Here is a 15,947-nt window from a genome sequence, read left to right as displayed (position 1 = left end):
CTTCAGCAGTTGGATACACTCTGCAGAAATACAGATGAACCAACAGCTTGGAAAACACACCAAGATCTGGGCATCCAAGGGTTTCTTCAGCAAGAAATGACCACATCCTGATCTGCATGTGCAGGGAAAACCACAGAATGACATCACAGGAGCTTCAGCAGCAGTGGTCAAACAAACTGTACATGGCCAACTTTTAGATCATGGCTTAAGGTCCTACAAGGCTGTCAAGAAGCCCCTGATCAATGAGAGACAGAGGTTAGCCTGGCGTCATTGGGCCCAAGCACACAAGAACTGGACAGCCAGGGATTGGAAGAAGATTCTGTGGTCAGATGAGTCCAGTTACCAGCTTTATCCTCCTCCTGATAATGTGAGGGTACACAGAAGGCCAGGCGAAGCATTATCTCCAGCATGTACAGTACCTACTGTCAAGCATGGTGGAGGCAGTATCATGGTTTGGGGATGCAGGAGTGCTGCTGGTGTTGGTCATCTCACTGTCTGTGATGGCACATTGAACTCTGCCAAGTATTGTGCCATTCTCGAAACTCACATGCTCCCTCCTGCATGTACACTGTTCTGTTGAGGTCAGAACTGGATGTTTCAACAAGATAATGCCTCTTGCCACACATCCAAGGCCAGTAGAACTTGGCTGCAGGAGCACTGTATCCAGGTCTTAGAGTGGCCAGCTCAATCCCCAGAAATGAGCCCCACTGAAAATCTGTGGTGGATTATCAAAAGGTCTGTTTCAAAGCATAAACCAAAGAATTTAGAAAAAGCAAAAGCAGTAATTCAAGAAGAATGGGACAAGATTACGCCTCAACAGTGTGAAAGGCTCGTGGGGAACATGCCAGCCAGGATTAGAGCTCTACTGCATGTTAATGGCAGGACTACTAAATATTAATTTGATGATGTGATGGTTTATTTATTTTGTGTTCAGTTTTGAACACATTCTCTGATATTTGTTGTCTTTAACACCGACAATGTTGAGAACTAACATATTGAAACTGTCAAGAGTTTAGTTTTGTTAGTTTTTCTTGTAAACAATAAACAAAAAAATAATTTGTATTTCTTTGTGTCTGTCTAATGCAGCCACACCTTTTGAAACACAGAAATTAGATTTTTCCCCAAATATTTCATGACAATATTTGAGATTGTGTAAAATTTTAAGTGTGTCCGAAAACTTTTTTCCACCACTGTATTCTCTCAGAGTTTACACACAGACAAACAGTTAAGACATAAAAATTGAGCAGTAATGTGATATTGTGAATGTGAATGTAAAGTGGTAATTTCTTCTATCAAGTACTAGTTAACTAAGAAGTTAACTGAGACTTTTCTTTGAAAACCCCCTGGCAGGCCCTCAACAACAAGCACCTTCGTCATTTTATCATTTCATGTAGAAACAAGAACAAAACAACTCTTGCATTTAGAAATTTAAGCTTTCCAGCCCTTGCTGTAAATATGACCTTTTGAGTATTGGCTTTGTTCCTTTACCTGGGTGACTGAGGAAAAACTGAAGAAACACAAGCCAAAATCTCAGCCAAACATTCAGCATATTCAATATTTCAGTCACTTACCCCAAAAGTATCTTCCTCAGGTTTGTGAGTCTCTGTAGTTGGGGTTTCTGGTAGAAAAACACAAGGAGATTCAGGCTAGGTTAGAAAATCACAAGAGTTTACTGCCCTGCTGCTTCTGCTGGGAAAATGCAGAGGCTGAAAACAGTGCATATAATAAACTACAGAGCTACTGAGATCAGTAATAAAGCAGTATGGACAAAGAGTTGCAGACACAGAGAGGTAATATGCATATAACTTGGAGATCTATTGGCGGCATTATGTTTGTTTAAAAAAACAAAGTTTAATACAGCTGTGTTTTATGTGTTGTTACTCACTGGTTAGTGTTAAGTGAATTGTTCAACTGTAAAATATATTTACTTGATTATATTTATTAACAAATATCTTGAAAAAAAACATATCCTGGATATTTATCATTAGAAAGTATCTATCAGTATTAGCTTCAAATATCCAGTATTTGAGCTGGACTCTCAACTGTCTCAAATCTTGCATCCAAAGTCATTCAAAACATAATATCTGTGTACATAATGTATCAACAGTAAAACTTATGCAGAACTGTCCCCTTCAGAATATTATTATTAACTCTCTGTAACAGCTGAGCCATAAATTTGAACTTTAAAGAGGTAATAATGTTCAGATTTGTTTGATATTATCAGAGAGGTATTCATTTTACATACACTCACTGAGTACTTTATTAGGAACACCTGCTTGCAGTGCAATGCATACAGAGATAGAGGTCGATAGAGGCAGATAGAGGTCAGGAGCTTCAGTTAATGTTCACATCAAACATCAAAAAATGTTATCTCAGAGACTTTGGCATGACTGTTGGTGCCAGACAGGTTTGAGTATTTCTTCTGTTCTGCAGTTGGAAAGGCCTTGTTGATAAGACAGGACAGAGGAGAGTGGTCAGACTGGTTGGAGCAGAAAGGGTACATTAACAGAGACAACCACTCTTTACAACTGTGGTGAGCAGAAAATGATTTCAGAATGGACAATAAAGTGCTGATTGGATGTTTATTACTGAGTTTTGCAGGCATTGCTTGTAGAACTTGAGCTACTGCATTGGACTGCATGAGATTTCATAGGTGCACCAGATAAAATGACCAGTGAGTGTATATATTACATTGGTGAATTATTAAGAAGATGTATAAATTAGTGAACATTTAAATGTTAAAGGTTCATGAATTAATAGATGCTAATTGTAACGACTTTATACACTGTTGGGTCGTTCAACCACCTAATGTAGCATTGAAATAGAACTCAAGTTATGTAGAGGTACTTTAAAACTGTTAAGTACAGGACTTAAGTAAATATTACCATCAATCTGTAATGAAATTCTTATAAAAAGCGCTTACCAAAATCATAATCTTCAGGATCTGTGAGAGAGGAAAGGGACGAAAGGGAAAGACAGAAAAGATAGTGTAAAATATACGGAACAGAAAAGGAAAAGCGGACCACATACATATTTGAGTGTGTATGAAAAAAGGAATAGTAAGGGGTGAAAATTGAAATGGTGAGAAGCTAGAAGATTGTTAAAGAGAAGCATGTGTAAAACCAGAAACAGAGCATGGGTGTGAGGTGTGAAAAGAGCAAAACACAACAAGTAGCACCATTAACGAGATCATCACCTCTTGTTTAAATATAGACATTCTTTATTCTCTACATCTCATTTACACTTAGACTAAATATAAGCTTTATTTCACCACATCATCTGGTGCACAGTCAGAGTGCTGCTGATAAGAGGCTGACATCACAGGGAGAATCTGATTCCTGTGGGAACAGAGTGCTGTGACACTGTGTCAACCTGAGGGTGGACCAGAGCAGCCTAAGCCCCAGATTAGATTCAATGACATTATTTTTAAACAATTATTTCTACAGTATCTACTGTATGCATATGACCTCCTCTGTCAGAGTGTTAACTGCTCAGAAAACAGAGGAATAGTGAGACAGGAGACCTGTGAGGATGGTACAAATATACCTGTAGAATAAGCTGCAATGGTCTAGGTTTTGTTCAATAAACTTATTAAACAAAATGTATAAATATAAAAAAAATAATATTTTAAAGTGGAGAATATTAAGGAGAATATTAACCGCACTTTTTTTAAGAATGTGTTTTAAGGAGACAGTGACTTCAAATCTGGTCAAAATGAGGTGGTGAAAAGACATGTGATCACATTTTTCTTTTCTTTGATATGTCAGTAAAATGCCTCATGGTCCCATGTTCTAACAGAATGAAATATGACAGAATCTGATGGGATGGTGGAGATTGGTACTTTTTATGGCAACTGCATGTAAACCTTACATATATCTAAACAGTTAATAAATACTAGTTTATAGAACATCCTCAGAATCACTATGATAGGACTGTTTCACACTACAGTGATGTTATGTTTCACAACCAACTGTACACAGGTCAAACACAAACCCTCATCTCCTGCTGTGGTATGTTAGAAGACTTGTACATTTTTGATTGTTTCATTTGAGAGGAATCACTATAGATAAAGTAATTTAGATACTATGCCATGGCCTCAGCATGCACCAGAGATTCCACACTTACCATCAAAGGGCTTGTCGAGGAAATGCCCATACACAGTACTGGTGGCTACACCCAGATAGTTGGTGGCCTCCAAAGTGTAGTTGCCATTGTTGTGGTGTGTTGGGTTTTTGAAGGTTAAGCAGCCCTCTATGTAGTCCTGGTAAATATCCATATCAGGACGCACATACTCAGTGTGGGAAATTTCCTGTGTGGGGAGTGACAGAAGAGCAACAAACAGAGACATCCTATCATGAAACCCAGGTCAAGACCTAATACATATGTAAATGTGACCACGCACACACACACACACACACACACACACACATATATGAATCAAAGGCACCTTTTCTCTGTAGAACCATCGTAAGGTCGGGTGGGGAGAACCTCTAACAGTGAACTCTATGCATGTGTCATGTCGGCGTTCTGGCTCCCTCAGCTTCACAATAGAGGGAGGAACTGAAGAGACAAAAGAGAACAGAGGGACACATGAACACGGTTTCATTTTGTAATTGAAACACAGGAAGACAGTAAAAGATATTATTTTTTTACACTCGTCAATATGTGTTTGCAGTATAGTGAAGCTAATATTGTCTGTCATTACATTTGGTGTACTGGTGCAGTACATTAAAGGACCAGAGGAGAGAAAGTACAGAGACATAAAGGAGAGACACCTCGATTATCATTTTAATATGCTGGTCTCATCACAATCTGTTCCAATCGATTTGAAGTGTGTGAGTGTGTGTGCTCCTGTTCTCGTATTTCTCTCTGTTGACTGACAAAAGTGTGTCTGACTGCAAACACAATTTGCTGTTTGCTGCAACAGTGTCATCGTCTTACCACAGCTGACTGTGAGAAATTCAAACCAGCACCAGAGAAAGAGGATCGCACTTATTAGTCATTCCACCACAAATGAATCTTACACACACACACACACACACACACACACACATCTTTGTACACTTATCTTTGTGGGGACCAGTGATTAACATAATGCATTCCTTAGCCCCTTACCCTAACCTTAAAAATCACAAGTCTATCCCTGACACCTACCTTGACCCTACTCCTTACCTACACCTAATTCTGACCCTAACTCTAAAACCAACTTTATAACCCTCAAACAGCCATTTAAACTTGTACTTCTTTACTTGATCTCTTTGCACTTAGTTCCAACTTCAAGGTCTCCTACTGCACTGATGCTTTAATGTTGTCTCTCGCTTGCTTTGAATAAAAAATGTCTATCAAAAATATAAGTGTAAGATTTGGTTCCAACAAACCCATGCTTCTTATTTTAAGTCTCACACAGTATGACAACTTTAGTGTTCTGAAAGAAGAATATATTTATGATGAAGGATCAAAGGACAATGCGTAATGTGAAAGATGTGACTAATACAGACAAACCCACAGAAAATGATCACCAACTCTGCAGTTCCTCACACATCTACAGAGCTTTATAGCATCTTTGACCTCATTGTTTGGTTTTACAGTCCACAGCTTTACTGTTCTGGTTCAGTTTCACCATTTTCAGCAGTGCCATTTTCTGCTGTACTACCCATTTAAGTAGGTTTGTCTGCATTAATGTTTGCACCCCGTTTATCTTCTTGCATTTGGTTTTGCCAGAGAACATAAAAACAAACTCTGCCACTCAGCTCTGTTTGCAACATGTAATCACATACATGAAAAACCCTGAATGCCTGTCCTGTATTTGCCGTATTATGAAAATGGCATCAACTCACTGTGATATTGTCAGTAATTCATCACAATTTGTTTTCAACTGCATGCAGTAAGGCCTTTTTGTAAAGCACACACAAGTCTACCTCTGTTGAAGTGACTTACTACAGAATGGCTCACTGTTTTCTGCTGAATCAATAAGCAGTACAATATTGGCTGCAAGCCCAAGACATGGATGAATGGGATGTAACTACAGCAGCTAGTTGTCTGCTTTCACGTCTGAAAAACTACAATGGCATGGTCAGTGTTTGAGTGGGTTGATATATGGCGCTAATGCAGGAGGAGCACACTCAGAGAAGCAGTGAGGATGTAGCACAGGAGCATCGTTCCTGAGCTGCTGCTGCTGCTGCTGCTGTGAAGTCCCTTAAAATGATATGAACAGCAAAGACAAAGACAAAGGCAAAGACAGAGACAACAGCACTGACAAACAAAGAGAGTCATACTTTCAAAACAGACAAATAATAAGAGAAGGCAACTTTTCGGGAAAACACCACAATAACAGCAGTGATAAAGATACAGTACTGTGTCAGTTTCAGGCTGACTCTGATGTTGACATCAGAGCTTTGTTGCAGGACTCCTTGTTCTTCTTGTCTCTGAGAACAGTTCTTTAAGATGCTGACTGTGTGATTGGACTCATTGTCCTGCTGCAGATAAATCTGGGACTGATCAGACACCTCCCTGATACTACTGATCAGAGTAAAAAAAATGCCTAAAACTTTTGCACAGTACTGTACATCAACAAATCAAATGCACATCAATTACATCAACAATGTAATTATATGAAGTAAGACCAAAAGCCCAGTTCTCCTTCACATTTTTGCTCAAAGAGACCTGGAAGGGTCATAGGAAAGGGCAGTCGCTGCTACATGCCTGTGGGTTTCCATTCAAATGTAGCACAAATTTTAAGTGAATTAAGTGAATTTTGAAACTGAAAAAGCAAACAATTCACATTTCCATTCACTGCATTCATGTGAATTTGATCGTCATGTTGAATTTGTAAACAGCTGGAAGAACTAATTCTCCATCAGTGCCATCATAGCACTGCGACAGAGGGTGCGACAAGATGACATTATTTGTCAAACCTCAAACAGTGGAAAACAGTGTAGAAAACATAATGGAAATCTGACATTCTGTTTGTTTCATGAATCTATTTGAGCAATGTTACAGTCTCCTCATTGCTCCACACAGATCTGATGTCTCTGTCTGCTGCTATTTTTTGGTAGTTTAATGGATGTTCAAAACACAGGCTTCACATACGTCATGATTTTTTTGCTAGGTCTGTGTCCATTGCACTTTGTTGCATTTTGTTTTTATCAATACACCAACCTTTCCACCTCAGTTTGAAGTTTCCACACTTGGAAACATTCCTTATGTTTCTGTGTGTGGGCTCTCCCTTTTAAGTGTCAAACCTACTCTTTGTTCCAGACTGAACCAGGCTGTGTAACAACCATCCATATACAGTGGTGGAAAAAAGTTTTTGGACACCCCATGCATTTGTGAAATATTGTATTAAGAATCACTTTTAGGTCTTCAAGTGCAATTTCTTTTAGTACAGTCACAGCCAAAACACTAAACAAATCCTAAAAAAGCCATTAAAAACTAAAAAACTAAAATTGATTATTATTCCATAAAAAAACATAAGAAATTTTGAGTATTGGGTCATTTTGGTACCAGTGATCCACTAATGAAGGCCGTGCTTTTTATTAAGACACAATTTTTGTTGCCGTGCTTCGTGCCTATATGAAGCCAGAACATTTGAAAGTTCTTCAGAGACAAAAATGGTTAAAACAAGGAACCTAATGCAGGAAACACACCTGAAGATACAGATTCTCAGCCAGGAAGGGTACAGCTGCCGCTAGATAGCCAGGAAGTGCAGATGCAGTCCTTCAGCAGTTGGATACACTCAGATGAACCAACAGCTTGGAAGACAAACCAAGATCTGGGCGTACAAGGGTTTCTTCAGCAAGAAATGACAGCATCTTGATCCGCATGTGCAGGGAAAACCACAGAATGACATCACATCATCACTTCAACAGCAGTGGTCAAACCAAACTGGTGTCCAGTGTTCCACCCGCACTGTACGTGGCCAACTTTTAGATCATGGCTTAAGGTCCTACAAGGCTGTCAAGAAGCCCCTGATCAATGAGAGACAGAGGTTAGCCCGACGTCGTTGGGCCCAAGCACACAAGAACTGGACAGCCAGGAATTAGAAGAAGATTCTGTGGTCAGATGAGTCCAGTTTCCAGCTTTATCCTCCTCCTGATAATGTGAGGGTACACAGAAGGCCAGGCGAAGCATTATCTCCAGCATGTACAGTACCTACTGTCAAGCATGGTGGAGGCAGTATCATGGTTTGGGGATGCATGAGTGCTGCTGGTGTTGGTCATCTCACTGTCTGTGATGGCACACTGAACTCTACCAAGTATTGTGCCATTCTCGAAACTCACAAGCTCCCTCCTGCATGTGCACTGTTCTGTTGAGGTCAGAACTGGATGTTTCAACAAGATAATGCCCCTTGCCACACATCCAGGGCCAGTAGAACTTGACTGCAGGAGCACTGTATCCAGGTCTTAAGAGTGGCCAGCTCAATCCCCAGAAATGAGCCCCATTGAAAATCTGTGGTAGATTATCAAAAGGTCTGTTTCGAAGCGTGACCAAAGAATTTAGAAGAGTTAAAAGCAGTAATTCAAGAAGAATGGGACAGGATTACCCCTCAACAGTGTGAAAGGCTTGTGGGGTACATGCCAGCCAGGATTAGAGCTCTACTGCATGCTAATGGCAGGACTACTACATATTAATTTGATGATGTGATGGTTTTTTGTTCAGTTTTGAACACATTCTCTGATATTTGTTGACTTTGATACCGACAATGTTGAGAACTGACATATTGAAACTGTCAAGAATTTAGTTTTTTTAGTTTTTTTTGTAAACAATAAACAGAAAAATATCATTTGTATTTGTTTGTGTCTGTCTAATGCAGCCACACCTTTTGAAACACAAATATTTCATGATAACATTTGAGATTGTGTAAAATTTTAAGGGTGTCCGAAAAAAAAAAAATTCCACCACTGTATGTGGGTAATGCAACTGCATTGAGACCCACAACAGTTCTTTTTTATCTATTAATTTTATCTTGCCACTATTGTATGAAAAGAGCATCTCTAGCACTGAGTCTACAGTACACATGGGCCAACTACACTTAAATGGTAAGTATTTGTTGTGTTCTAAAATCATCTGCTCTATGGTGTCCTTGATATCATTCATTCACTGAATGAATAATAATACAATAAGATAACAGTTTATATATACAAGCATATAGTTTATTGACTCATACTTCTATATCATATTTCTAAATTAAGTTATGTTTGATGATAAACTGCTTCATAAAATGTCAAAAAATGCCTGTCCCATTTTTCAAAGCACTTGCTGACATATTCAAATAGCTGATTTTGCCCAACTAACAGTCAAAAAGATTAGCAGTTAATGGCGTGAGTTATGGCCTGTAGGAGGTTGGTGGGAATGGGATCAAGCACACATATTGTACTGTTACCAGTCAGAAGTTTTAATACATTGTTCTCAGTGCAGGGAGTGAATAGGTGAAATTATGTGCCATTGGCCTGGGGAGACAGAAAGGAACATGTAACAGGACTGCAACATTTTCCGCTTTTTGGAGCCTTGCATGCTGCTAAAGGGCTCCCCAAAACTCCGGCCAACACCTGTAGCAATGATGCACAATTAGTGTGCTTTCAAGAAGTAGCAAGGACACTGCACATAGAAATAAGATTAGTGAGAAGTAGCACTTACATTAGAACTGCAGTCTCCACATGCCCCGTGAGCTCACTACACCTCTCATGAAACAATAAGCAATGCAATTGTGTCCAGATGCATGAATGCCAATATGATGAGCATGTTGTAATATGGGTCATTTGCTACTAGTCATGCCACTTACACCATCCAAGCTTTAAATAGTTGTCACTACTTCATAAGAGGGAAGTTCAATAATCAAATGTAGTGAGCCTATGACTGCAGTTGAAGGTAGTGTGCATAATTTTGCCCCACATTGCTTACCCACAAAATTAAGTTCCGGTACAGATCAGCTTAAAATAGTTTCCTCAGAGCCCTAGTGTTTTTAAATTCAAGCCTCTAGGTGTAGAGAGATATATGTGTGATGTGCGGGTAGAGCTCGCACTGAAAATAGATGTGCATCCATCAGTGTGTTACATTGTCATGCACAGGCTTGCAGAGCAGTATGACAGGGATGCTGTATTCTTTCAAAAATATTTTACACAATCATATCTGTACATATTGGACACATCTCTAAACTGAGTAAATCAAAAAACTGAATAGATTTTTGCAACATACAACTACACAATCCACTGCTCATGAACATGGTGCACTGTATATAGTATAATATTTGCCTAGATTAATTATATATTCTGTTGGAACCATCTCAGTTGGCTCAGGCCATATTTTACCTAATGATTAGATGCATTGCTAAACAAATGACTGTCTCTTTAGATCATTTCTACCGGTGTATTGTGTAATAATCATGCCATCATTTGTGGTGAATTGCTAATTCCACTGCAGCTGTGATGTACTACAGTCTGGAAGAATAAAATTAAAAGTTTGTTACATTACACAGAGAGCTCATCAGCTGGAATTGTGTATGTTACTGATATTTTTAAACATGAATAAAATCTATAGTAAGGTGCATGCCATTTTGGCTGAAAAGGATGTGTATGCTGTTGCTGGAGCAACCAAGAGGGCTACATGAGTATGAAAGTAACTCAACACATTCCATTGTAAAGCGCTTTGTACATTTAGAATAATATGGAACTATGGTACTATTACAATATTGTAGGATTATCAATATTTTTTTTTTCTTGTTCTCAACAAATTCCATGAACGGACTGAAACCAGCATCTATGAACAAGCAAGTATGTGTACCAAAGCCTGATATATCCCTCTGTTCCATAAAGCTCTGTTGTTGTCCAGAAACTATTAACACATCAGTGAGACACACTAGGTGACATGTTCCTTCATTACCATGAACACATACTGTAGTTTATTTTGACTCAGTCCAACATACACCGTCCTGCTGCCACAAATAATCACCAGAGCACCAACAGTGAATTAATCCACAGATAAAAGTAGTCCTCAACAAATGCACTGTTTCCTCTTGTTCTTGATCAAAACCACAGTGACCTGCTGAAATTACTGACTTTTCAAAAAATAGTTATATATTTGTGAGCTTTTTTTAAAGAATTATGTCTTCAGTGGGAACCAATCAATGGACTAACATGTTAAATTTTGGTCTTTTCTTGGAATTTGTTGACAATGAAAAAAACACAACAGCTTTTCACAGAAATGCAAATATGTGATTTCAATAAACATGTATGTTAAGTCGGCAAAAAAGGTTCTCATATAGCCAAATATAATGGCAATGTCAAGCTACTGAAGTCAAGCTAATTAGTGTTAAGGTTGTTGGATTTGGGCAGTTCTTGGTCTCCATAATTGTCACAAATAACAAATTATTTCATATAAAATCAGAACTATGGGTTCAACAGCTGAAGCATGCATTTGTATTTGCATCTGTATGATATACTGTAGATGTGATGCTGTTGTGGCCTTTTTAATCGCTGTGTGACAGGAAAATTTATGAAGCCTTTGCGTATGACAAGACATTCACAAATACACCACACCCTTGCAAGCATGCACACACACACTCTCTCTCTCCATGTAGGTCAGATGTGTATGGGTTGTAATGATGATGGATGGCCCTGTTTAATACTATGAAAACACTAGAGTCACCATTAAATGGAAAATGTAACAGCCAACCAATAGAAGAGGACTCGTGTGTATGTGTTTACCAAATATGAATATGTGTGTGATTGTATGTGAGTGTGTGTACTTACAGTGAACAGTCAGCTGGACAGAAGCATTGGTCATGCCCACTATGTTGGTGGCAGTGCAGGTTAGCAAGAAGTTGTTGTCATCTCTGCTCACATTGACCAATGTTATTTTGATGGAGTGGATGGTGTTGTTGTCGTAGACTCTGGCCTGGAGGGAGAGCAGGATGATATAATAATTTTAAATAACAATTAAAGTACAATAATATCATATGAAAATGAACATGAGCAAATAATGACCGAACATGTCAGGCAGGATTGTAGTGTGGGAGCCGGTTCATGAAAGGAAAGGAAGAAGTGTACATTGTAGCTAGCTAACTAGCCAGCATGCTCATCTAGCAAAGGTAAGCAAAGGTGTCAATATCAGCATTATGCTGCATTCACACAGTGCTGGCCAAATGGGGAAGGGGAAGAAACCCTTATGTTATTACGATTTGGTGTGAACACTATTTCTTCAGTGAGGCTTGTATTAAACTGTGAAGTGCCCTCAACTTTGCAGAGGCTAGCACTATGGAAGTCAAGAAAGTTTTGCAACAGAGTGGAATTCATGAACATAATCCATGTACTCATGCCACAAGTAGCCAGTTTGAAATCACACAATCCATTTACAACACTTGCTTTCAGAAAAAACTGCTATTTCACCATCTTGTCTAACTAACTACACCTAATCAATAAAATAAGACTTCAACACTTCCACTCTGTGGAAAACTCAACTGCTGTACAGTGGTTTGTTTCCACTGCAAAACATGTCAATGATTGATGCCAACAGACACATTAATTATTTATGAGGCAACTGATGGCATCTTGTGGCAACGCTCACAAGTCTAGCGCTTGTGTGTTTTCATATTACGTGTGTGTATCCTCTCTACCTCTTGTGCATTGATGGAGTGCAAGCCGTTGACAGGCCAGTCCACCTCAGGTAATGGGGATCCAGAGCCGTTGCAAATCGCTGTTACTCGATCACCCTCTATGACTGTGAGGTTGCTGTGACTGACACTGATATCAGGCAAGTCTGTGAGAGAGAGAACACAAGAGAAAGTATAATGCCAGGATTAGATGGAATAATTTTTAACTTTTAAAGACAGTGTTTCCACAAAAACTGGTCCAGTTGTTTCACAACCTCAGCTCTATCATTTAAACAGCTGTAATTGATTAGATAGATAGAAATTTGTATCAGAGGTCAGAGTTCCTGAGCATAAAGTTCAAAGTATGTATGTAAGATGTGTATGCCAATGTGCTAATGTTCACACCCTAAACTTACCACAACTGCTAATGTTCATGTTCTGCAACAGTATCTTCCTGAAGCCATCATAACAGTATAACTGTTGGCTGCTTAGACCCGCCTCTCCTCTCTGTTGCCATAGCTGCAGCCAGCGGATCTCACAGCCACAGGCAAACTCCACCTCCTCTAAATGGCTGGAGAGAAAGAGAAAGAAAGAGCACTGACAGTATTAGCAAAATCTCATCCCACTCAAACTACTCACCAGAGGAACAAAGCATGTTTGTCATGTCAGAGCTACACAGGTACAACATATCAAAGCTAGAGATAGACCGATATTTTGAATAATACAAACTCCTACACTTAACTTTGTTTAAATGCCTTTAAGCATATGTTTATTAAACAGCTTTCCCAGGGTCAGCAGCATCTCTTATAAAGTTAACTAAAATTTTGTATAAATACACAAATAAATAAATAAATAAATAGCTTTCTGAAATAGTAAAAACAAAGTTAAATAAAATTTGCACAGAAATGTGAGTCTTAAATCAATTAGTAGTCCCAATTGAGAAGCACCAGACTGTGGTGCAAAAAGCAGAGTTGTTCAGCGTGTGTGAGCACTGTACATCCAGCTTTCACTGCTGTTACCCATGCCGTGGCTCTGCGTGTAACCAATCAGATGGTGCTGTGGATGGGACAATGCTGGAGACAGAGTAGTGACTGCAGACAGAGAGGTGCGGCTGCATCAGAGCCAAAATAACACAGTTTTAAATTGATCTCTTATCGGATTAAAAAAAAAGGCAGATGCCGATATGCGTCAAAATTCTGAATATCGGCACTGATAATTGTCCTGGCTGATAATTGGTCTATCCCTAATCAACACTGACATAACTAAGACAGTGAAAGCAACCCTCATTAGGTCAAATAATGGAGGACGACCCTCAGCAGGCCCAGAGGGATCTCCACACTGTGACAGCCCAGTTGTCGTGGGCCTCAACTATTCTGACCCAAAATGGTCATAATAGTAATAATACTTCAGAGTTGGACATATTGAGAGTGTAAAACATCTTGGAATCCATGGAAGCTCACACATTGCTGATTATGTAACACTGCAACCCAAGGGAGCATTTTTCTGTGAAAAGTGTATTTTATTCATTCTGGTGGAATGAGTCAGCCTACTAACCATTCTGAAATACAACCCTCTCATCAGTCAGCTGGCATTTTACATATTTTTGGAACCTTCTGACAGAGAGAAAATTCAAACGGTTTTAAAACAGCTGTTTGAATGTGCAAAATTTTCATTTTTACTACTGCTGTTTTTTAGTCTCGACACACTTTTACAGAAAATATTAATTTATTTGTAACACAGTGCATCATAGGCTCTGATGTTAGGTTTTTCCACAGGTTAGGTATATCCATCCTTCCATTATCTATACCGCTTCGTTACCTTTATTATATACCTTCATTACATGGACATACATTCTGAGATGCTTGACAGATTTTGGTCCTAATGTTTCATCAAGAAGATATTGATTTTCACTTATGGGTTGGTAAGTTTAAGCAACTAGAACTACTTGGTTGCAGGGTAACTTCGCACTAAATTTTGGAAGAAAGAGGGGGAAAAACAACTGCACTGGATTCTAGAGGTTGAAAGGTCTCTGAAACCTGTGACAAAACCTAACATCACAGCTAAGTGGGGTCTGAGTGGTCTCTTTTACTTGTGACCACACCTGACTGTGATGCACTGTGGTACTATAGTGACTGTTGGATAAGTAGTTGTTGTCCAAGCCAGACACCCATTCATCCATCCAATTCCCTCATTAAAGCACAGTATAACCGAAAGCCCATATAACATCACCATACTACTTTTGCCTTTATGGAGGCTCAAGCTTATTCAAAAGGCAGCAATTGGTGCCCTCAAGCATAAACAAAAGCCCAACATTACTCCAGTGCTGAAATCACTTCATTGGCTCCCTGTGCACTTCTAGCCTGCTCACTGACCACAGTCCGCCTACAGCTCTAAGGCCATCAGGTGATGGTTTTCTAAGTGGACCTGGAAGAAGATCCAAATGTGGTGAGAAAAATTTTTCGGTTTGGAAGTTCACTAAGTTACTTTGGTCCTGTTCTCTGGAACAAACTGTCTGATGTCCTGAAATCTATCACAAATGTGTCTCCATTCAAAAACAATTTTAGCCACCTAAAACACTGGTCACTAAATACAAACTCCTCCACATGGCCAACTTTATGAGCTGCACAGCTTCTAATACCCATGCACAGAAGCTGGCACCAGCTTAATCAGCCTATGATGATTTTGTCATGGCAACACATGCTCCATCCTTTTTTCCTCTGCAGCCAGCTCTTCTCAGTAGTCTGTGAAGTATTTTCCAATCAGCTAACATGCTTCCTCACTTTCTTCTTTTACATTTCTTTTTTCTGTCTCAGCTCCATCTACAGATAACATAAGTCCTATGTGATCTAGTCCACTGCAGCTCCATTGAAATTAATTCAAAACTTGAAATGCAGCTGTCAGGTTCTTGGTGTTCTAGCTGTTGAATACCTGATTGCCGCTACCTGTTCTGGCTGCCCTCGGTCTCTGCTGGGTTGCCTGTCTAACTTTGGTCCCAGATATGTCATTACTCATTACTTGTGTTTAATTCAGAGGGAAAGCTCATGCTGTGAGCACAGATATTGACTTAGCTGGTGACCAACTCAGGATGTACTATATTTTGAGAACACCGTATGCTTACAGGCCTGCAAACTCAACTGGCATGAAAAAGGTGACAGTTTGCTTGATGAGCATTACTGTTTTTTTTCTTCTTGCCTGTTAAAAATCTGTCCATCATGTACTTCTGTAATTTTCTTTTTGAAAAATACTGCAAACCTGTATCTTGACTGCCTTGCAGCATTTGAATGATTTTTGAATGATTTCATTATTATTCTCAAATTAATCAGAATCATACACCTTTTTCACAACAGTACTGACTTGTCAC

At 39.2% G+C, this 15,947-nt stretch overlaps 1 protein-coding gene across 2 annotated transcripts in view; it reads right to left on the bottom strand.

Annotated features, from left to right (window-relative positions):
- The window catches only part of ntrk3a (neurotrophic tyrosine kinase, receptor, type 3a), a 171,250-nt gene that overhangs the window by 77,760 nt on the left and 77,543 nt on the right, over positions 1-15,947 (bottom strand). Inside the window, exons 5-11 of one of the 2 annotated variants that reach the window (XM_018678568.2) lie at positions 13,003-13,157; positions 12,611-12,753; positions 11,748-11,892; positions 4,448-4,560; positions 4,126-4,309; positions 2,924-2,944; positions 1,572-1,618 (exon numbers count right to left, since the gene is read on the bottom strand). In XM_018678568.2, the coding sequence (XP_018534084.1) occupies positions 1,572-1,618; positions 2,924-2,944; positions 4,126-4,309; positions 4,448-4,560; positions 11,748-11,892; positions 12,611-12,753; positions 13,003-13,157 (808 nt within the window). The remainder of the gene's footprint in view (positions 1-1,571; positions 1,619-2,923; positions 2,945-4,125; positions 4,310-4,447; positions 4,561-11,747; positions 11,893-12,610; positions 12,754-13,002; positions 13,158-15,947) is intronic. The other variant, XM_018678569.2, reaches the window with a different exon arrangement.

The sequence above is a fragment of the Lates calcarifer genome, linkage group LG10, assembly GCF_001640805.2.
Source record: "Lates calcarifer isolate ASB-BC8 linkage group LG10, TLL_Latcal_v3, whole genome shotgun sequence".
In the NCBI taxonomy this organism is placed as follows: Eukaryota; Metazoa; Chordata; class Actinopteri; family Centropomidae; genus Lates; species Lates calcarifer.
Note: the sequence above shows the minus strand (reverse complement) of the source record. Positions and strands in the feature narration are given on the sequence as shown.